At 37.5% G+C, this 24,086-nt stretch overlaps 1 protein-coding gene across 4 annotated transcripts in view; it reads right to left on the reverse strand.

The window, feature by feature from the left end:
* Positions 1-24,086, reverse strand: part of VAV3 (vav guanine nucleotide exchange factor 3) — a 349,285-nt gene that overhangs the window by 12,265 nt on the left and 312,934 nt on the right. For all 4 annotated transcript variants that reach the window (XM_040998716.1, XM_040998713.1, XM_040998714.1 and 1 more), the window contains 4 exons: positions 20,264-20,298; positions 17,269-17,385; positions 16,621-16,708; positions 9,906-10,035 (listed from right to left, as the gene is read on the reverse strand). In XM_040998716.1, the coding sequence (XP_040854650.1) occupies positions 9,906-10,035; positions 16,621-16,708; positions 17,269-17,385; positions 20,264-20,298 (370 nt within the window). The remainder of the gene's footprint in view (positions 1-9,905; positions 10,036-16,620; positions 16,709-17,268; positions 17,386-20,263; positions 20,299-24,086) is intronic.

The raw sequence follows: 24,086 nt of genomic DNA on the forward strand, positions 1-24,086 counted from the left end.
AGTTCGTTAGGGACTTAAGTGACCTGACCTGCCTTACCCCTTAGACCTTATCTTCTGCTGCTTTTTCTGTGTGCCCTTGCATTCTGCCCATATTGCAAGGTCACGCATGTCCCTTCCTTTGCAATGGCTGTTACCTCTCCCCATCATAACTCTTTAATCAAATCTTACCTTTGCAATGAAGCTCACCGTGATGTCCTATATAAGAGTCATGAATACATACCACTAGTGTCATCAGGTATAGATGAGAAATAAGGCTTATTGCAGGGGCAGTGTACAAGCAAAGAAGTGAAATACATGCAATTGGCTAACCTTTCATGTCCCATAGCTTTCGGCTAGCGCAAAATGTTCTGCCTATATGGTGGTTACAGTTCCAGCAGCCTGCTGTACATATGGATAAGGTACTTATGATAGTGTATAGTAATAGAAGCTCCCTGGTCATTCAGGTAGACTTGTCTTAGAAAGGAGAGCTCCTGGAGCCAGTGGCTAGTGCTAACCTGTTGAACTGCTGACCTAACCTAGAAGTGATATATAAGCTTTCATATATGCAATTGAACGGAGAGAAAATAGGGAAATAAGCCTTTTTTCTTTTTTTTTTTTTTGCTTCCTCCAACCAGCCCATTTAAAATTCATAAGCCACCACCAGGACTCTTGATCATCATTACCTCATTATGGTGTTTTTCTAGAGAAATTCTCAACTTCAAATGCTAAGCAATTTCATTAATCTCCTATGTACCTTCCCCACTAGCATAACATTTTATAAAGGTAGTACATTTGTCTGCTCTACTCACTGCTATGTAGTCCCCAACAATGTGAACAGTGCTGTATTTGAAGTAGGCTACCTGTTCAATGAACGAATGAAAGAATGAATGAATAAACATAAGGACCTTTGGAGGGAATTGCTGGTGAGAATGTTACAAGTGAAGAAGAGATGAGGAACAAAGCAGTTGGATTCATTCAAGCATATGGAAAATGCTCACTGATGAGGAAGGATAATTAAAAGAAGGGAAATTAACTGGGAAATAGTGTGTTTTGACTAGAGATAATTCTGAGTCAAGAAATTAGACAATTCTGAAATGTTCCTGCCCAGTTCTGACAAATTGGAGGGTATACAAAGAGTAGCCAGAATGGTGAGTCAACAACTACATATACAATGAAGGACTGAACAGCTATTTTTAAAAGCGAGTAAGATTGATATTTCAAAAAAGGGGAAAAGGAGGGAAGGACGGAAGATAAGCAGAAAAAAGCAGTCAAAAAGAAATGAGCATATATGCTATATACTGGTACAGAAGTCATGAACTTATTTTTAATAAATAACTAGAGAATATTTTGACATGAACACACAGTGTATTTGTTTTGAGCTACAAGTTATCTATTAAATAAAATTTATAAATAAATTATTCAAAATTGTGCTGGATATTTTGTATACTGACAGACAAATTTACTTGAGAGTTCAAGCAAAAACTGATGATGACTATTCAAGAATGTTATAAAAAATACATGTTTTAAAAAAATACATGTTTGGAAAAGCCATCAGGCTATATTTTACATAACACTTGAGAGATGTGTTTGTTATAGTGTTGACACAAGGAGACACTCCATACATGTGGAATGGATGAAGCAATGAATAAAAGCATGAATTAATAACAGGAAACCCTGGCTCAATCTACCATCAAGTCCCCAATGCTTTCAGGAGAGAAGTGAATTACAGAGTGAAGAACTGCTACCATACGCAGATTTGGAGTTCAGTAGAGGTACAGCATAACAGTGGTATACATCAAGGCAAAAACTTGCAGTTATTGATCCTCAGAGGTGGGGGATGATTTTTTTAAGAAGAAAAAAGGATAATTATCCTGAGATAAACTTAGTTTTCCAGGCAAGAGACTAGAAAACACCAGTTTCTGATCAGTGCTCATGTATGAGGGCACCACAGTCATGCAGGGAACACTGCATCTGTTAACTGTACTGGAGTCAGTGTCCAACTCACAATACAAGCTTTCAAACAAATAAGAATCCCTTTAAAATGCTTTGTTTTAGCCAGAAAGCAGTACTTGCCAAGTATGTGCACTTGCCAACTCTAGCAGCATTTGAGATAAAAAGGGAGAGCCCAGCATGACCTAATCATGAAGATGAGCAACTGCTGTTGATCATTTGACCACCAACTGAAAATTGTGTGGACATCACAGACATGCTAAGGGTAAATGCATCTGAAAATGTCACCGTATGTTAGCCTTCACTCTGCCCATAGAATAGTGTGTGAATTGGGAAAAGCTCAGGAATTAGAAGTGAGAAACCAAAGTACCAAGGAAATAGAGAAGTACTTTGTAAATACATAAAAACTGTCCAATGAGGCTGGTATAACATTTCACATGGAGTAACTGTGGAAACAGTGGCAGGAACAGTGACAATAATTGTAGAAACTAAGATGTACAGTGCTTCTCACATGGCCAACTTTGCTGTGAGGACTTCACATGCACTAACTCTTTTTAAGGTTTTTAACAAGAGCTGTTAACACCAGGCAACAATGCATGATGAAGTAGACCAGGGAAACTCCAGGTAAATGGCTGCATTTTTTTGGAAGGGAAATATAAAGTTATCACATAAGCAGCATTTTTTTTGTATATCTTCAATGATGAAGGAAAAATTTTCACAGATTGAAGGTTTGTGGCATATTCCCCTGAAAACATGAATGCATGTGTACTGTGTTTAAAAGAGTCTCCTCTTAATTGTCAATTTACCAAGCATCAGCCAATATTGCTAGGTCTTATTACTTTCTATCTATCAAATATCTAATACAGTACTAAAAATGGTCACACAAGGATTGCTTAGATACTGCCATTGGCTAGGAACTTCTTTTCTTGGAAGATAGTGCATTTGGTATGAAAGCTATAATCTTGTACCGAAAATACTTTGCTGAATTAAGGGTATGTTTTTCTTCTAACTCCCATCAATTGGCTGCCTAACTGTTCTAACAATAGCAGGACCTTCCATATTTCCAAGTTGTAAGTACTTTCAAAACAAATTTGAAGTAGGGTGGACAATGGAAAGAAAAGATAAAATTAAACACAACTGGATTATAGTGAGTGTAATGACATCATTCACCTAAAGCTACTTCCATCTAGAAACTGTGACTATGATCTTATTTGGGAAAAGTGACAAGAGATCAGCCTGTGGTAGAGTCAGTCCTAAATCCGATGACAAGTGCCTACACAAGAGCAGGGAAAGGCAAACTGAGGACTATGCAAGGACTGGGGTGATGCTCTCACAAGCCAAAGGACACCAAGTGCTCCTTGCAGCCACTCAGAAACTAAAGACAGACATGGGACAATTGCTCCCAGTGGCTGCCTGGAACGAACTCACCAGGCTAACTCTTCGGTATGGGACTTCTAGCCTCCAGAACATCGAGCAAGTTTTCCTATTGTCTTAAAGATACAGAATGTGGTAACTTCATAGAAGTTTTATGAACTTAATACATTTAAGTAATCAAAATAGGAGCATTTTAAACTCAAATGATCAAAGATGACATGAATAATCAGAAATAATCATTATGCAATATAGCATAATAACAGCATTGTGGTATAATGAGTTACGTAAATAAGAATGGCACAAATTCTCCAAGTTCAAGTTTGTGTCCAAAATATTAGCTAAAAATGAGGCATAAATGCCTTGTTAGACGCTTACAGAATGGGACATATGGCAGAGGGAGAAGCAGCTGCAGGAAGGGGCAGTCCAGTTTCAGGCATCTACGTGTTCTTGTGAGGTAACACAGTTTTCAGATAGCAAGGGAAATGTTTGGAGGATTATTGCAACATTTCTTATCACATCAAAAGGAACACGTTGATCTTTGTTTTGCCATTAAATCCACTCACTTTTTCATACTTTTTTCTCTATCACCTGTACTTCACACCCTGTTATCTGCTATGTTGTGCCCTGGAGCTGAGGCTCCAACTCCACTTAGCCATTTCTGAGTATGTTTTTCATTCAAGGTACAACACAAAGTGCAATTTGAGAATGGCAAACAAGGAAGCCTGGCCTCAGCCAGTTTGGTGGCTCTGCGGCTGAAGTCCTTGCCTTGCATGTGCTGGAATCGCATGTGGGTACCAGGTCTAGTCCCAGCAGCTCTGCTTCCCATCTGGCTCCCTGCTTCTGGCCCTGGGAGAGCAGCTGGGGACAGCCAAGGGTTTTGGGACCCTGCACCCATGTGTGGGAGGCCTGGGCGAGGTTCTGGGCTCCTGACTTTGCATTGGGGCAGATCTAGCTGTTGTGGCTGCTTAGGGAGTGGATCACCAGACAGAGGATCTTCCTCTCTGTCTCCCCTCCTGACTTTCCTATAAAAGTAAATAAATTAAAATAAAAAAAGAAGCCTGGCCTCTAGAGGGCTCTGGGAAACAATACATCAGGAGGAATAATTAAATCTAAACACAAATAATTTTAATTCTCAGATTGCTATATTCTATGTGGCCTCTTAAAATATTGCTTGGGCTGGGGCCCAGTGCTATGGCTCAGTGGTAAATCCTCATCTTGCTGGTGCTAGTATCCTATAAGCCACCCGTTTGTGTCCCAGCTGTTCTACCTCCCATTTAGCTCCCAGCTTGTGGCCTGGGAAAGAAGTAGAGGATGGCCCCAAAGCCTTAGGACCCTGTACCCATGTGGGAGACCTGGAAGAAGCTCCTGGACTCTGGCTTTGGATCAGCTCAGCTCCAGCCATTGCGGCCACTTGGGGAGTAAATCACTGGATGGAAATCTTTCTATATCACCTCTTCGTAATCTGCCTTTCCAATAAAAATAAATAAAGTATTACTGCCGCCAGCATTATGGTAAGGGAATAAAGACACCACTTATGATACTGGCATGCCATATGGGAAGCAGTTCATGTGCCTCCTGCTCTACTTCTGATCCAGCTCCCTGCTAATTGCCTGGGAAAGGCAGTGGAAGATGCCTCAAGTGCTTAGGCTCTTGTTACTCATGTAGGAGACCTAATGAGAACTCTTGCCTCCTGATGTTGCCATTTGTGGAGTGAACCAGTGAATGGAAGAGGGGTGTGTGTGCATGTGTGTGTCTTTATCCCCCTCTTTTTTTCTGTAACCTTTTCAAATGAGAACAGATGGCTTCATGATGTACTCACATATGCTAGTACTCCTTGTGCTCAAAGAGCTGTGCACCAAGGCCCTCTGCCTGGAGTAGTAAAAAGAAAGGACAATGCCACTTTTTCTTAGCGGTAAAGTTCACAAATGTGATTATCACTACATTCTAAAATGCTCTGTTCCGAAATAGTTGTCTTATGAAAAAGTAATAAGAGTCTCAGAATTTCCACAAACTTCGCATTTAGACTCCCCCAAAGTTAACATCTTATGATGCTTGCATATCAACCTTGTTTTCCTTAGCCAGATATAATCTTTTCCTAAAAACAAAGACATTTCTAATGCAGCACAATTATCAAAAGCAGAAAACTGTATTGATACAATTTTATTACTTAGAGAATTTATCCATAACTTTCCAAATCATTACAAATATGTTATATGAGTATACTTCAAAAAAACTTGTGGAAAAGTGGAACAAAATTATGACTATTTCTGGGATTAAAAAATGTCAAATTCATGCAGTTCTTCTATGACACATTTTCCACAAAGGTTTTGAAGTCCTCGTGTATGTATGCATCTCTGCCCTCCAGAATTAACACAGGATTATGTTTCATGTAATAGTCATACTCCTTCCACATCCTTTAATCTAAAATAGTTTCTTGGTCTTCCTTTGTCATTCACGTCCTTTGGTGTTATCAGAATGTATGCCAGTACTTAGTGGAAAATCTTTCACCTTGGCCTTGTCTGATGCTTCCTCAGGACCACATTCCAATGGGGCAGGAGCTCCAGCCAAGTGGTGGTGCATCCTCCTCCTAGTGTCACACTGCAAGGCACATGGAGTGACTTGTCTCATTACAGGTGGTGTTCATTAACATTGATCACTTGGTTAAGGGGTTTCTATTCTTTTTGTAATCAATACATCCTTATATTTGACACTTCAATATTACATACATGTTAACCAAATTTAAAATAAGAATCTCCAACTTTACTCTGTATACCTAGAAATTCTCCATGAACAAAAACTACAAAATGTTTAAGATCTGCTGCAACAATAATCAACAACATACCTAATTATGAAACTCTTCCAGGTGTAAAGGTCTACGAACATTCTATCTTACTGCTGCCTCTCATTAATGCAGAAGAATGAAGCTTAAGGGGTGGGGGGAGGTGTGTGTATGTGTGTGTGTGAAGAAAAGTGTAACAAAACCTTTAACGTCATTGCTCAGATGACACGGGTCAGGCCCAGACTGGCTACATCATTCCTATACTCAAACAGCTACTGAACAATAGAATTGGAAATGATTACATGTTCACTAAACAGCAACAGAGGTAAAAGTCAGTTCGGTATCCTTCAAATGAAAAACCTATATTTATACATAAGCAGTCTAAATCAGATTTGCTGTGATCATTTTTAGGAAATTATAAGACTCTCACACACAATCAAAGAACATAGTTTGTGGAGTTACAAAAGGGTCAAGCAAAAGTACAATGGCTCACTACCATCCCCCAGGTTCTCTTCTATTTCTTGCATTTGTTTGAAATAATTTAGTTCATTCCAGAAGCAAGAAAAAAAGTCCTATTACTATACAGACAGCCTAAAAGGTTCCCTGCACTGGGCGGTTACGCTAGAAAGGCTGGGCTCCTTGCCCAATGCACAGGGCTTCCAATCAGCTCCTCCACACGCAACCCTCCATTTGCATGGGGCAATTCTGTCACAATCTTATTGTATTTTACAAACCTGAAAAATAGTTGCAATCATTTCAAGAAAATTCTAATTTAGATTAGCCCACAAGCAAGCAGTCTCCAGAATGATCTGGGACTTTGTTTTACAAAGTGGCTATAATTATAACACAAACAACAACAACATTAATTATAAAGAGCAGATTTCAGGAGTCAAGGATGCAATCTCAGCCTCTACAGGGAACACAGGATGCTTCTGGGCTTGAGCTTGCCTGTCTTCCATTCTCCAAGGCCTTTTAGAAGGAATAGAGATATCAATGTTCCATGCAATCCAGTAACCCAGGGTAATACTGCTGGGGAGAAGCTATTTTTAGATGATATTTAGCAGCATGACCCAAAATATGAATCAGACACAGGACTATAGAGACATAATACATGATCTTTCTATAAAATCAGTTATAATTCCTCCTTATCACTTCCTGGGAAATACAACTCACAAAAACAGAGAAGCAGTTTGACTTATTTACTTATTCATTATTTATTTATTTTCATTAAGGTTAACCTTAACCAGAATTTGGCAGAAAAATAAGCAAACTATATGTAACAAGACCATAAAAACCAAGATCCAGATTGCTGCTGTAGTTTCAAGTAGCAAAATTATGCAACCTTAGAAATATAAGAAAGTGTGTGCTGGAATACATGAGCAGCAGTAGAAAAGAAGTGGCAGACTGAGCTGGGATTTCTATTGGCTATATAGCATCTCATTCAACCCTTGGAATCATCTTAGTATTCCCTTCATGGAACACAAAAGTCAGCAAAAATAAACCAAATATGAGTTTAGTATCACATTTTAGAATTATAATCTTGCTTAAGGGTAAGGGATGAACAATCTTAGGCCACTATTCATTGTGCAATTAGTGATAACAGATTAATTCATTCCCTCCCTTCTGAGTGAGATGGTTCCTGGTCGTGTTATACAGCAGATTCTTCTAAACCAGACTTGCCTGAATTATGTGTTGTAGGTATTGAATGATTTATCTATTGAATTCATGGATTGATAATTGATAAACAAAACCAAACGGTGCCAATGATAAATTTTAATGGATTTTTAATAAATGAAATTCTTATGAATGTTTGAACTCATGACTTCTTTTGTTGAAGATTTCTCCCATATTTAACACGGATATGCAAAATACACCAAGGTTTTAAAAACAAAAACCTGCAATTCATTTCCAGTTGCTTAACAAGTATGGGTATTATGGCAGAAACACTAGAGACAAACTGCTAAGTTGGGCAACTTCATTACTGGACAGTATTCTCTAAGCACTGCAGAGGGTCTTGGGAATAAACCACATAATGAAATCTGAAGGTTAATGACCTTCCTACCTAATACAGGATGTCGGGCCCGGCGCGGTGGCGCAAGTGGTTAAGGTCCTCGCCTAGCACGCCCAGGATCCCATATGGGCGCCGGTTCTAATCCCGGCAGCCCCGCTTCCCTTCCAGCTCCCTGCCTGTGGCCTGGGAAAGCAGTCGAGGACGGCCCAAAGCTTTGGGACCCTGCACCCGCGTGGGAGACCCGGAAGAGGCTCCTGGCTTCGGATCGGCAAAGTATCGGCCCGTTGCGCTCACTTGGGGAGTGAATCATCGGACGGAAGATCTTCCTCTCTGTCTCTCCTCTCTGTATATCCGCCTTTCCAATCAAAAAATAATAAAAATAAATCTTTAAAAAAAAAAAAAAAACCTAATACAGGATGTCTGTTCTGTCTGACCAACTCTCTCCCATAGGCTCTCCCGAACTAAGTAAACAATTCAAACTGGTTCTTGGTGTAACTACTTCCCTGCCAACTTTTATTCTCTTCTGCTGCTAGGAAAGCAAAAATGGGTTAAAAAGATAGTTCATATAGGGAGAAAAGGAATAACTTGGATAAGGTTTCAAAAGAGATTTTGCAAAACTTTTATTTATTTTTTTTAGGAAATATTCTATTAAATGTATGAAAACTATGACCAATGTAAGACTGTAAGTCAGTTGGGTAAAACTGGACTAAAACAAATTAAATACACAAATTTAAAGTTTCAACAAAAGATGTGTGCTTTTAATGTACAAGTGTGGGCTTAAGTCCCTGATCATCAAGACAAGAACAGCTACAAAGTCATTCAAAATATAAACAACCTGTCAGGTGCTGTGACAAATTACTTTTGTATTTAATAATACTCGTGGGTAAAATTTTATGAATGTTGCTGCAATCCTGATCATTACCTGTTTCCCTTCTAGTGTCTGCTTTTAGGGAAAAAAATAAAGTTCAGGTTATATTAAGCTGATGAAAATTCAATTTTGCAAACACCCTTAGACATCATAGTTTGCTTATGTTAAAGATTCTGAGTAATACATTTGTATTCTTTAAACTTTATTCTCTAAAATTGTTTTTTTTTAAGGAAGATATCAAAATAAGGGAATGAGATCACACTTTTCTTCACAGCATTTTTTATCAAAATAGTTTTCTTCACACTCTTTCTATCTCCAGGAAGATTATGTAATATTAAGTGGTGAGAAAAAAAGAAGATTTGGACTTAGACTGACAGTCAAGCTGTGATGTTTTTGTTGCTAATCTTTTGCAATGGACTGGGGCACAGTGCTCATTCTGAAAGGAAGTGGTTAATGTATGGTTTTAGCAAAACTGGCATCTAGAAATCACTTTAGCATTTTAAAATTGTGAAAATCATCACTAAGATTCAAATGCAGATATGGGACACAAGATTAACTGTGAGAGCTGTGCTCCACTCCCATGTAAATGCTATTCCTTGAACAGCATATGACCATTAATGCTGCCTGTGTGTTAAACAGACTTTGGCCAGTATCAAAGCCTGTGAAAAATAATACTTACATATTAACATCTTTATATTTCTCATGAATTTTTAAAACATAAACATAAGGGTTTTTTTTTTAACTTGGCACAAAGCTCTATAACAAGAGATGTTCATAAACCTGTTGGCATGTCTGATTCTGCTTAGTTCCAGGAAAACATCCTCATTCAGGGTATTAGCATATTAATTGCTTGTATGTGAAGATTTGGGATGAAGATGTCTAACGTTATTGTGCCTCCAATCTTTCAGTGACAGCAAATCGTATTCTCAATTGCAAATACTCACAGCTGTTGCCTGCTCTATTACTCCTCTGTCCAGATGAATGTTCTGGCTCCTTGTATGGAAACTGCAGAGTTGTATCCAAGGTTCTGAATCCTTCCTTCAGAGAATGGTGCTTGTAATACTCCACGAGTTCCTTCAGAAAAAGTAGATTTTTATAAAACAGTTGTTCTCAAATGAATTCTTTAAAACATAACTATATAAGATATGATTACTGATTTTAGCTCATTTTTCCAGATGTAAAAGAGTGATTAAAATTTTATGAAAAGATGAAATAAAAATAAATTATTTTGGGTGCAATATTATCACACATTCTATTCGTAAAGGTATTTCCAAAAGTTCATGGAAGGGTTACTGTTCTGTGGAATGCTAGCTCGTAGCACAGCCACTCTGCTTTTAATACAGCCTCCCACTACCACACCTAAGGAGGAGGAAGATGGCCCCAGGGTCTGTGCCCCCCCTAGACACCAGGATGGACTTCTGACTCCTGGTTGTTAGGGCCGCTAGGAGAGTTAACCTGCAGGTGGAAGATCTCTGTTGCTCTGCCTTTATCAAATTTTTTAAAATTTATGTAAGTTATGAAAAAACTATATGGATTGTCAAAAAATAAATTTATTTTTTATTTCCATTTCTTATAAATGCTTTGTTGTGCCTTATATATAGCAGAGTATAGAATGAAAATATCTTCCTTTTACCTGGAGATACAGTACACCTACCAGGTATTGGTCTTTGTTCCTCTGGCCACTTACATCGTGCTAACTCCTGCTGTGATTTATAGGTATATAACAGCCTGTTAGTCTTCAGTCATAGGTGGCAAATGAAATTACACTAAATGCGAATTTAAGAATACTGGTTTGTGTTCTTATTTATGACAAAGGTGTAAGAAACAACTGCTTGTTGGATAACAATTCATAACTTCTTGAATTTTCACTTAATATGGCAGAAAAACAAACAATAAATGTACTTTTCCATGGTAAACAAAAGCTGATAAAGCATAAATCTCACCTGACATTACTTGATTTATGATAATGTGTTCATGTCCCATAGCTTTGCATATCATGCTCAGAGGTCAATAATGTATGATTTCCAATTTCCTCTTATAAATAATTTACCTTAAATATATCCAGGAGCAATACAATAATTACCCACTATCTTTCAGGATAAGATTTTTGGAAATTTCTTTTTACATGTTGATTTCAAGGATTCTTCACAAATTGGAATGGAATTCTATTGTAAACAAACTGAATAATGATCAATTCATAATGGGAAATGGATCTTTTATTATTAAATACTATAGATATAGAAAATTATGAATAACAAGTGAAAATAAAAAGCAAAGCCACTTTTAAACTAATTATCCAGTGCTTCTATTATAGCACCTTTCTTTGTGGGAAAACAGTGGAAAGCAATTCTTTTTTCTTGACTTGATGCCTCCGTTCAGTGGTTATGTTCAGTTTCCAAAAACAAATCATTCAAATAACAATTTATTCAAAAGAAAAAATGAATAGTTGTTGTACTGGAAGTTGCAAGAGTCACAAAGATGGTGATGACATGACTCCCCTCCAGTAGTTCAAAGGCATGGGAGAGAACTTTGCATATATTCAGTGAGGCAGGTGGGGTAGGTTTCTTGGTGGAGGTTGTTGGTTGAAGTGAATTCAATGAGAGATTTTAAACAGCCAGGCAGGAGAGGGGGTCAGTTTAGGAAGCTCAGCCAGGCTGTGAACAGATACACAGGTAATAAAGGTTAACTCAAAAAACAAAAAGTGGCGTGATTTGACTAAAACAGTGAATAACAAGAATGGAGTTGTGGGTTTTTTTTTTTTTTGCAGTTTTTACACATGTAAACTGTGGATAACAAAGCATTTTATAGACTATAGTAAATATATAAAAGGTCTGACATACATGAATAATTTTAACAGTTACCACTACCCTCATAAGCCAGACCCATTGCACAGCTTTTCAATAGCTTTTCATATTTTCACTCAGGAACCTTATGAGAAGGACCTTACCCTGACTGATGCTTAGATCTCAGTGTCATAAACTGGTCTGTGCAGTCAAACAGCTGGTGCTTCTTCCAAAATTTATGCTGTAACTACATCCTACTGTTGGCACATAGGACCTGGCAAATGTAAATTTTAAGGCAGGAAGGCAAAACCAAAGGAGCCCTTCTAAGTTCTAAAGATGTCAGGAACTTTATTTTCTTAAAATGAAGATTCTGGGGGTTTTACACATTTAACTTATTATTTTCCCACTGGGGCCAGCATCGTGGTGTAGTGGGTACAGCAGGGCAATGCTGGCATACAACATGGGCCCTCGTTTGTTTTTGGATGTTCTACTTCTGAACCACCGTCCTAATGTGCCTGGGAGAGCAGTCTAAGATGACACAAGTCCTTGGACTACTGCACTCAGAGGAGAACTGCAAGAAAGCTCCTGGCTCCTGGCTCTGGCCAGACCCAGCACTGGCCATTGTGTCCATTTGGGAAGTGAGCCAGGAAATGCAAAATCTTGTGTCTGTCTCCCTCTGTAACTCTCCAATTAACTAAATTAAAACATGTTCTTTAAGTTCTTGCCTTTCATTCTTCCATGGTCCAGATAATGGCGGTCCTTGATGAATCTAAGGTATTTGGATTCTAACCAACAAGTAGTTTGTATTTTCAAAATACTTGCAGAAATCAGAATACTGTGTTTGTAATGTGATGATGTTCAACATGAATTAAATGTCTGGAATCAACACTCCTATTAACTTTCTTAAAAAGTGCAAAGCAGAATTTTTTAAGGTCTCTTGAAGAGAACATGCATATTTTTGGTCTGATATAAAGGATACCAAAGTCTTGGTCCTGATTTAAATTGAGTAAAATCAATTATTTTTCCTAGCAATATAAAAATAAGTCTGAAATCAATTACTGGCCAACAGTTTTGAAATTCATTGTTATTAGGTAGCAAGTAATCCAAGTTCTATAGGTTTTGCCATTAATTACTATGAATTAAAATGTCCGTGAAGTTGGTTCACAGCTACAGAATCTTTATAGTTGAAAGAGATGTGGTAATCATTTAATATGAATCTATACCCAAATTTTACAGAGGAAAAAAATGACTTTTCTAAGCCCCAGTGTCAGGCATGTGGCTTAGTCAATTTCAAAACAGTCTTAGTCGCTTCCTTAAGCAGGGGAGTTATTTTAGTTCTATTTTTACAGTCTCAGGCAGGTAAATCTTCCTACATGCTCCTCACTGGGGAGAATTAAACAGTGCCACCATGGATCTTTTCCAATTCAGGTCTTTATGCTTTCTGTATTTTTGTCTAATCTACCCTGTTTTAGCAGTCATTGACCTTCAGGTACAACAAGTAAATAAGAAGACTCTAAACAAAAGAAATCGCTAAGCTTTTCTTATCTCACACTGACACAGCAGTGTCAACAATTCAAGTCCATGAAAAAAATAATGAGTGAGAGCCACTCATTCCAATTACCAAGGAAACAGGCAACAGAGACGGTTTATAAACAGTATTTGGACATGGATTGTCTGGCGTACGTAAGAAGTAGGACAAAATTAATGTCTTGTAATCTGGATCCAGAAATTCATTTAGGATTTGAATTTCATGATGAAGAAAAACAAAGATTTTTATTACCTTGAGTTATTGCAACCCAAGGGAGAAAAGGTTAGTTTACCACCACCAGGGCCAATCTTTTCTTTAAGAAATTGCCTAATTTAAAACAAGCTCCAGATGAGAGTCAGTTTGTGTTTTACATTCTTCCCATATTAAAGTCTAATTCCAGGCCCTATTGCATTTTATTGGTAGACAAGTGTAAGTTGAACACGAATGACAGTAGAATTCTGAATTATTCTGATGGAACAGCAATTGTTCTGAAGAAATCCACAAAGCACTCTGTTTTTATACTGGAAAGTGTTGTCACCACCATGTAAAAGATGACTCTCTGAGTTTGTGATCCAGTCACTGCAAGTATAAACCTGTATCTCCTTCCAGAGTGGCCAGTTACTGAAATAGGAGCCACCCAGGCCTTCTGAGCAAATACTCCTGTGGCATTTCCCAGCACGAGTTAGAGGACCATTGAAAAGTTCTTGACACTGAGGTATTTACTAGTTTCTGAGCTTCTTTAGGATGGCTGGATTCTGCTCAAATTCTCTAGAAACAGTGATTTACACAGCAAGCATTGAATTTAAATTTGCTCAACAAATGAACAAAGGCAGGAGTAGCCCAGACACGCTGCTGTCTCACCAGCAACTTTAAAATTATTCCCTAACCCTGAAGAAGGGGCCTTTCTGATGTGGAGTCTTTTCGGTGCCTTTTCTTCTCATGATTCTATCCTTTGGCTAATGCTTTTATTCTTGTTTCATTGTGATTTTTATTTTGCTGTTATTTCTCAGTCCCCTTAGCCCACTGTGATGAATGTTCCCTGGGGAAACGAAGAGTCCTGGATGTGGAGAAAAACCATTGCATGTGTCTGTAACAGAATTTCCAAGATTTTTTTGCATACCAAGTAAGAGTGGCTTACTTGAACTCTGTGGCAAATACTTCTATTTTCCACATCATTGTAGAAATTTTTGCTACCCTGTGGCATCACTTATTTGATATCAGAGTCTCTTCTGCTTTTTTAACAGTAACGTATGCAGATAAGAGCTCAAGGACCTGTGTCTGCTCATCTTGATCACTGCAACATCCATGTGCATCACTGCCTTTCACAGCCCCCCTGGCTGCCGAAGGACTTCCTCGAGCTAAGTCCAGGTGCCACAAGGCTGAATCAATTGGCTCTTTCCAGTAACTGCTCCTTTCATCCTCTTGGCTTGTCAGGGCCTTTTCCTACTTTCAAAGTCCACAAGACTGGCAGTCATCTTGGGCCCTGCAGCACTTTTTAAAGTGCCATCTTAATGACAACACCGTGGGGCAGCCTCATTACCATCCAGGGGAGTATTGCAGGTGAGGGCTCAAGCTGGTGTGTCTTGCAGAGAGAGCCTCCGTGCAAGCTTTCATCACATTTCCACTGTGTGCCATTCATTATCTGTGCATGCACTTCACCTCCAGACTCCAGGTGTTGGCATTCTAAAGAACCTCCCAGTCCCAGTTCTCTGTATGTACAGCCTGCTTATTCCAACAGAATGGAAGCCACTTCCAGCAGGGAGGATGCCCTGATCATGGCTACCAATTGGGCAGAGTTTACAATTTCTAGGATATGACCTTGCTGTCCATCCTGAGCTTTTGAACTGGAAATGTGATATTTATATCCATAGAGATTTTCTTATTTTTCTTTCAACTTGAGATATTTCAACTGCGTTAAAACACTGATTTGTGTCTTGAAGCAGTTCTGAAGTTTTAGATAAAATATCTAAGCTGGTCCACTTTGCAAGGCTTTCTTATAGTATTACTTTAATGTTAACATCTGCAAAATGCTTTGAGATGTTTTCTGGAAAGATGCCATGTATATCACTTGATTGATGGCTCAATCAATGAGAAGTCGGTACTTCCCAAAGTTACTTATGGTATTCAGGAGCTATAAATGCACCTTGTGTCCTATAGCCAAATTCTTCCTTACCACAAGAAATTATTAATCTTGAGAAGCAGAACTGAAACTGTGTTTAAGGAAATAAAGTCCTTACTGCTAACAATGCATACGTGATGACACATACATATGTGTATATGAGACATACTCAATATTCTTAAATACAAGCATTACTAAGCTGTAATTCAAAACCATCATTGGTGTTCCCCAAATGATACTGGTTTATCTGAGGCAAGTTGGTATTATACTATTTCAATTTCAACACAAAATTTCAATGAAATATCAATTGTTGTATGGTAATATTGTTGCCTTGCTAATGTTTAATTGTCCAACAGTAATAAGAACCACAGCGCAGATAATTTATAAAATAGCAAAAGCTTTTTAATTTCACATCACAGTACATTTTCTATGTATCAGACTTAAATGTGAGAGGCATTTTACTGATTACACTTTTTGTGTCACAATTAAAATACTTTCCTCTGCCTGAAATAGGGGATACATGCAAAAGGAAGAAAGGAAGAAAAAAGCAAAAAGGAAAAAAAGCTTATTGAAAATCTATAGCTTTTTGAATTGAGTTAAAACACACAAATAAGTGCAAATTGATTGTATTTGTGTTCATTTGACTTCGTTGTTGTTTTAAAAGTCATACAGAACATAACCTCTGAAATATTTTCTAAAACTGACAAACTGAGTCTCCAATGAAAGATATTTTACCAATATGAAACTTACTTGGAATTCTTAAATTTACAATCAGTTTTTGAATTCTGCTGTAAATCTGTAGCATGATTCTCTTTAAAGAATTTTTCAATCAATAAAGTTTCCAAGAAACTAGGCATTTAAATTGACATCCTCACAGTAACGAAACAGGGATCTGCATCAGCACAGTGACACAGCAAGCAAAGCTGCTGCCTATAACACTGGCATTCCATATGGGCACAAATTTGCGTCCCATAGGCTCCATTTCCAGCTTAGCTTCCAGGTAACAGCCTGGGGAAAGCATGTGGATCCACACTATTCAAATGGGCGACCCAGATGAAGTTCCATTTTCATGGTTTTGGCCAAACTCTGGGCCATCCATCATAGCTACTTGGGGAGTAAATCAGTAGGTGGAAGATCTCTCACTGCATCTCACTCTGTCCTTGTGACTCTTCAAACAAATCTTAAAAAAAAAAAATACAGATCACAGATTGAAAAGAAATACTACTTACCATCAAACTTTTAAATTTTCTATTTTCTGCAATATGGAATAAGCCATCTCTTGTTAAAATTTTGATGTGCTTCGCTTCATTATTGTACCTGTGGGCAGTGAATAACTTATGAATACAAATGTGTTTTTAATCAGTAGAAATCAATAATTACCACAGGGCATGCCCCAATAACATTATAGGAATTAATTCTGGAGACCAAATATATACCCATGCCAATACAATGGTGACAGCTAATTAACAAAATATATTTACTGGATTGGTTGAAAATACAATGAATATTTGAAAGACGAGGTAACTTTGACTAATCATTAAGCTCAATTTACTTAGAAAGTTCAGTTTGAAAATGTAGAAAAATAAGGAAAGAATACTAGTCATTTATAAATTACTAAATAAAACCTTAGAATTTACAAGAAACAAAGTCATCAAAATACAAAAGCTATGAAAGGAAAATTAGTATGTTAATTAGCAGCCAATAATACTTATTGTTTTCTAACAGATATTTTCAAGTATTGATGAAGTTTCTAGTTGGATGCATTATATCTGCTATAATTTGAACTTTGTTTTTCAGCTTCAATGTTATACATATCAGATGGTCTACGCAGTTATGAAAACAAAAAATATTTCTGTAAAATAATTTGTCCTACTTACTTAATGCTAATTGCATATTCTCCTGACTCTTTGGTCCTGTGCCTCACAAGGTATGTACTATTTACCCTATTAACAAGCTCAGTCTCTGCCTGCAGTCTTTCCATTGCACCGGCGTACCTGTAAGAAACAATGGCACAGAAAAGGTGGATCATTGAACCAAGCAGAGAAGGAGGCTAAGACAAAACATTTGTCAGCGTTAATTGAATGGCAGCTCTAAGGTGATTTCGTGTCTAATTGTCGTATCACAGGTTTTTCAGGAGAAAAAATGTCCTTCAACATGTCCAGACACAAATGCTAAAAGCTAATACAGCAACGAGAATAGTGCCCAATCCACAGTAAGCATGCAGTAAATATTTACCAGAGATATAAACAAGATAGAGAGGAGCCAGTAAACACTGGGCCAGAAAGGTGGCTGAGGGGAAGTTCACTTTTTATTTACTTTTTAATTTTCCTTTTCATGTTTGATTCTGTAACTCAAGGCTTACTTCCTATGTCTGCGTGTGTTTTATTATGACTGGCATCTCTGGGTATGTGAGTGCAAAGGTTGGGCCATCAGGAAAGACTTGGTTATCTGGTAAAAGCTGGTGAGGCGGCATAGTAAAATGTAAATATTACTATTTTAGGTGTTTTATCTCAAGGCCCCTTGATTGCTTTAGAAGGGAAAAAAATCTTTCAAATTCCTGTCTGGATGCAAAGAAGGACCATAATGTGAGTATGTACCATGCCTAGATGTCACAGTGCTGGAATTAAGCCAGATGAAAAACAAGGGGTCATCATCACTTGGTGCAGAGACTTGCTTTAAGTTCAGCCCTCTGTTTTCAGCCTGGCACCTCCTCAGCAGCCTCTGCTGAAAAGCTTGGCACCTCCTGTCTTTGCTAGATTTGGCCTTTCCAAGGCTTGACCCCTTGTGGTTCATTTTTCTCCATAATTGGTCTTTTAATCCCAGTACTTCCTGCCAGGGTAAGAAAAGGCATGTTGCCCGACTACTAGGAGGATGACATAGGGGTCTTGGCATCTGTCTGCTGCCCCACAGATTTCCAGCCAGTTGCCCAGCATCAGTCTTATAATTTATCCCTGCCTTTTGATACCCCCAAAATACAGACTATTAAAGATAGTCATTAGGCTGTTCTATTTTATAACCCATATAAGAGATCATTTGTCTTGAGGGGAATTTCTACTTTTAAATGTGGAAATTATAAACAGATAACACTGTCAGTTATACTCAACTTCTCAGTGACTTGAAAAACTACCATGCCATCATGTGACAATTTTTTTGAACAGTTTAGTAATCATAAAATTGAAGGTTCCATTTTCTCAATCATTTTGCTGCCTCAGAGAAGATATTTCATACAAAAGTACCTACTTGGTTTGAATAAACTCTCAGGTTGCTCAAAAGGAAAAAGTAATTTTTAAATTTTACTGCAAAATCTCTTACTTCTTCCTACTTTTACGCATTTCTTTGTATGAACATTTTGATTTTTTTATCCCAATGAATAACACTATCCAAACTGGTAGTATTTCCAATTAAGTTTTATATATTGACACACTGTAAACAAAGATTATAAAAGCAACCTCATGGACTGAATGGTTCCCATGTACCATGTAGGTTTATTTCATAAAATCCACATCCTTTATGGCAGCTGTATTTACCTCTCCAATCATTACTCTATAATGCTTCATTGCAAACTAGTAAGGCAAAAGAAAAGGAATCCAATCATTACACGCTAATGTTTGTTTGCTTCTTAGGGATGGTTTCCAACTTCACTGTGTATGCCATCAGCTCGAGTCTGTAAACTTAATTCCTGTCAGGATTACACACTAAAATTCTATAGAGAATAAGACCTTAGGGTTGTCTTAATCCAGATAAAAACACAGCAAAGATTCCCAGTTCTACCAAAAACTTGCCAGGATCTCTTCAGCAAATTCAGCATTGATGCCCAGATAGACCTCCTAGGGAAGGATAATGACTGCAAGAGGCAGAAATGACCACTGGGCATCAATGGGAAAGGTTGGGAGAAGAATCCCGTCATGTGGACAATGGGTTCCTTCACAAGGAACTAAAACCTGGTATTTTTCATGATTTGATTTTAGAACACATAACCATCTGTACTTGCAAATCAAACTAGCACTATATATTTCCAAGACACTAACTTTTCTCATTTCTAATTTGCATGCATATGCCTTATTAAGAAAATAGATAGAATTGGCCATTCCAAAGGAATCAAACACAAAATTCAGGGAAGTAAATATATAAATGACAGAGTTGCCCATCTTGTGCATTTTTAGGCAGAATGGCATGTACAGATTGTATATAGCTTACCAGTTGCACAGCTGTAACTTAAAAAAATAACAAACTTTGCTATACAAATGTTGGAAAGGCAAAATTAAGTAAAATGCATGAAGCTAAACACATAATAAGTACTCAGTGTAAATGAGCTGTGATATGATAAATTATACATTCTAAAAATATTCATTGGATTTAAAGACATCAAAAAAAAAAAATAACGGTCGTTTTCTGCTGTTGATTCTGCCAACCTTCAAGCAGTGTGTTCTATCCAGACCTACAACTCAGACATCCAGATATGCTGTTCCACATCGTATGTTGCTAATTGTATTTGTCTAATCTACTACCCTTTTGGAGCATAGTTTTGAATTTCAGACAATGAGATTATATTTACTTTTTCTGTTTCATGAAATTTACCTTATAAACTACAACACACATATTTGCTTATGTAGCATATCACACTTCTTTCTTGTGGCTACTGCAAAATTTTTAAAGACAAGAGCACTCACAAACATACATACACACTTCTCCGATAAATATAAGGAAAGGTCAGCAATGTATGAATTCATTATGGTGTTTTGTTGCATCTGAGAACACCTTTATGGAAGACAAATAGAAACCAAGCATGGTTTACTACACCCATATTTAAAGCATCCTTGAGCTAAAGGTTCAGTATTTCAATGTAGCTCCATAAACATTTTTAATACTTACCAGGGCTGGCAAGAATAATCTACTGGTTTGGGCACCTAGGATATAAAATGGCAAAATAGATTACATTTACTTAAAGGAAGCTTTTAGAAATCAATCATTAATTCAGTTTAGCTGACTCAGCTCTATAAAACCTTAAGTAGCACAGTCTTGAAGTCACCCACTGGCAATTTTATACAGAGTGAATCATAGTGTACGTCAGATAAGTGTAAAATAATTCATTTCGCATTAATTCATTCTTTCATTCATTTTATTGCTACTATACCTGCAAGGGAAGAGACAGCAAGAAAACACGAAGTGGGGAAACTTCTAATATTTACTATCAAGGCAATTTAATCCCATCATGGAAAACTAGAATGAAAATGCTATTAGGAATGCCAAAAAGCACTTCACTTTCACCAGATACTGGGAAAACATGCAAACCAAACAACATGCCTGGATATAGGTTCTTACATTACAACTCAAGCTGTAATCTCTGATTCTGAAATCTACTGACTGAAAAAGCTTTGCATAAGGGAAACACTGCATTTTCAATGCAAACTAAGCAAGAACACTTTTCCTTGCTGCTGATGGTGAATGTAAACAAAGCTAAGGAGAGTATAATATTCATAAAATTTAAAAAAACACAGGTATTTAAACTCTATATGCAGAGAGATAAAGTTCATAAACTCCTGAGACTGGGAGTACAGAGATATATGATCTTGTGTTTAGAGAATTTTCATAAGTTACCCAAATCTTTGTATGTATCATTCCTATCTTGAGCCTTCTACGTTAAATAACTAAAAATATCATTACCCTTAATTATAATAGTAAAAAACACAGTATTTCAAAGATTCAGTTACACTGAATACATCTATAGCCATGTTATGCCAGTTTTCATAATGGGATGCTGTCACTCCTTAGCACTTTCAGGTTACGAATCATCATATCAAAACATACCCTTCTGGTGATAGTACTCTTATGGTCACTAATATTTAAATATTTTGACCTATGGTTTAAATTTTTGATATCACTTTGCATAAAATCTTGATATACAGCAATCAGTACTGAAATCAACTATATCTAATCTTGCAAATAGTATATTGCATCATTTTCTTTTCAAAAGTAGAAATTGATTATCCACAGTCTTCCTTTTGACAAGATACACATGGCTTCTGAGATCTGATGGGCAAAAGGTACTTTTTCCCTCTTCTTCTCTGTGTTCTTTGAATGTATAATGTATTCTTCTCCCTAAGCCAGTCTCTTTCTCCATGAGCACAAAAAGGAAAATGAGAGCAAAACATAGGGGGTCAAAATCTTCAACAAATCCTGGCTTTGAATTCCCTCAGATGGTGAAAGGCTGGAGATCCAAAAACACTTAAGGGTGGCATGAAACACTCAAGAACAACTTCTGTCCTGAAGTGTCCTGCTGTTAGCCTTACTTTATTTCTCCAGAGAGTATATTCTTCTTTGGCTTCCAACAAGTCAAATTTTATTTTACAGGCAGAAGCGGGAGGAAGGGGATGGAGTCAGAAAGAATGTTTTCCCTGCTGCTCCCCGATGCCCACAAGGACTGGGGCACTGAACCACGAACTCAGTCCAGGTCTCTGCTGTAAGAGGCAGTAAACCAGTTGCTCAAGCCATTACCACTGCCTCCCAGGGTCTACAGTAGTGGCAAGCTGCAGTCAAGAGCTGGAGTTCACAACTGAACCTAGGAACTTTGATGTGGAGCACAGGCATTGCGAGGCTACCCACTCCAAGTAGGTATACTCTAGACATAAGGATCCAGGAATTCCCTCCCAGCTACAATCATTCACAGCCAGGTGAAATCCTATTTATTGTGTTTCATCCATTATTTATCCTCTCTATTTTGCTTCTGAGTATCCTGGATTCTTGCTGTCTTATTTAAGACTGGGTAATCTCATCTTTGAGTATATGGTCATATTTTCTATTAATGCCATTTTCTGCTTAAATTCTGACATATAAAAATGCTTAATTTGAGATATAGCATGAATGTACAATTCTAAACATAGCTATGTCAATGTGTGAGCTCAGAATGTTCATCACTTAGCCAAATATTTAAGCAGCTTATACACAGATTCTGAGGTTCTCTGACTCTTCCCTCTGTCAGCTTTCACCTCTCTCTTTCCAACTGCTCTGGTCCTTCAAATCAGAACTACACTATCTAATTTAATTCAGCTACCCTAAACTATTTAATCCGCTACCTGCCCATAGAGTTGTGTTGACTAAGAAACTCATGTAACATCATTCCCCTTCTCAAATGTCAATTCTGTTCATCAGTTTATTCAGATAGTTTTTTGTTTTTGTGCCTAAAGTATACAGCAGTTATCTGTGGGAAGACTGGTCCAATAGAAGCTACTTAACAATGATCAGAAGTGATAAATTTTAATTGCTTCTGTCACTGTTTTGTTTATAACCTTATTGATCTTTTTTCACAGATTTAACTTATTAAAATTCAACAAATTTTCTAGTTAGTTTCACTACAATGTGTCTAAATTTTTTATTGATTTTATTGACTTTCATGTGCACTTCTTGATTCTCAAGATTGGTCTTACCTTAGATTATAGAACATCCCTAGCCTTATTTATCCAAATATTACTTCTCAATTACCTCTATTTTCTCCTTCCAACAGATACATTCAAATTTAACCAATTCATCCTGCATTATCTCTTTCCTTTCCTCATCTTGTTGAACTGTTCTGTGGAGAATTCCATGGAACTTTTCTTCCAACTTTTCTACCCAATTGTATCTGACATGCCATGAAATATGTCAGTTAAGACTTTCACTTCAATCCCTATAACGGAGGCATTGAACTGTGCCCAATCGAATAGTGTCTTATTCTGCTCTTAGAGTTTATTCTATTTCTTCAGTCACATTACATATAAAACTTTGAGTTTGCTATCTGATAATTCTAATATCAGTTATTATAGGTCCAGTCATATTTTATTCTTCTGTTGACCTTACTTAGCTCAGGGGGGGTTGTTCTCTCCTAAAATTAATGAGTTCAAACTGTGAATGTTAATTTCCTGGGACTTTTTCCATAAAAATCCTGTGAGGACTAAGTGGAGAAAGGCTCTGGTATACAGAAAACATATGTGTTCAATGTGAAAACAGTCAATATGGAATTATTTTAAATCCCATTTTCAGCTTAAAATTACTTGGGCCACATAGCCTGTATGAATTCCAGTCCTAGTGTCTGGATTTAAGGATTGGTATTTTTAGGAAATATTGTCCTTCTTCCATACAAGCCAAAGCTAAGACCAAGATACATATACCTACTTTTGCAAGATTTCCCCACCACAAATCCACCCTACCCCCATATTTACCCACTGAAGGTTCCTAGATTCACAGACGAGAAAGTTTACATGGTGGTACAGCTCCAGGCTATGTTGCCCATTACCATATTGCCCAAATATTCTCATCTCTGGCCTTCAGAGTACACAGTTCTAGATTCCTACCTTTATACTTAAGAATCTTGGAGAAAACAAGCACAGTATATGCAACAGAACAGCTTTTCTGGACCAGGATTGTGGCATGACAGATCAGGTCAACACTTGTGATGACAGCATTCATGTGGGTATCAGTTCCAATTCTGGCTGCTCCACTTCTGATCTAGTTCCCTACTTGGTGTGCCTATGAAAGTAGTGGAGGATGGCTCACGTTTCTGGTCCCCTCAACCCATATGAGAGACCTGGAAAAGGCCCTCAGCTCCTAGCTCCAGGCTCTTAACTCCTGCCTTCAGCCTGGCATAGCCTGGAAATGTTCAGGCCATTTGGGGAGTGACCCAGCAGATGGAAAACTGCTCTCTACACATTTCTATAACTGT

Source organism: Ochotona curzoniae, unplaced genomic scaffold, assembly GCF_017591425.1.
Source record: "Ochotona curzoniae isolate NIBS_2020 unplaced genomic scaffold, NIBS_Ocur_1.0 scaffold_1037, whole genome shotgun sequence".
NCBI lineage: Eukaryota > Metazoa > Chordata > Mammalia > Lagomorpha > Ochotonidae > Ochotona > Ochotona curzoniae.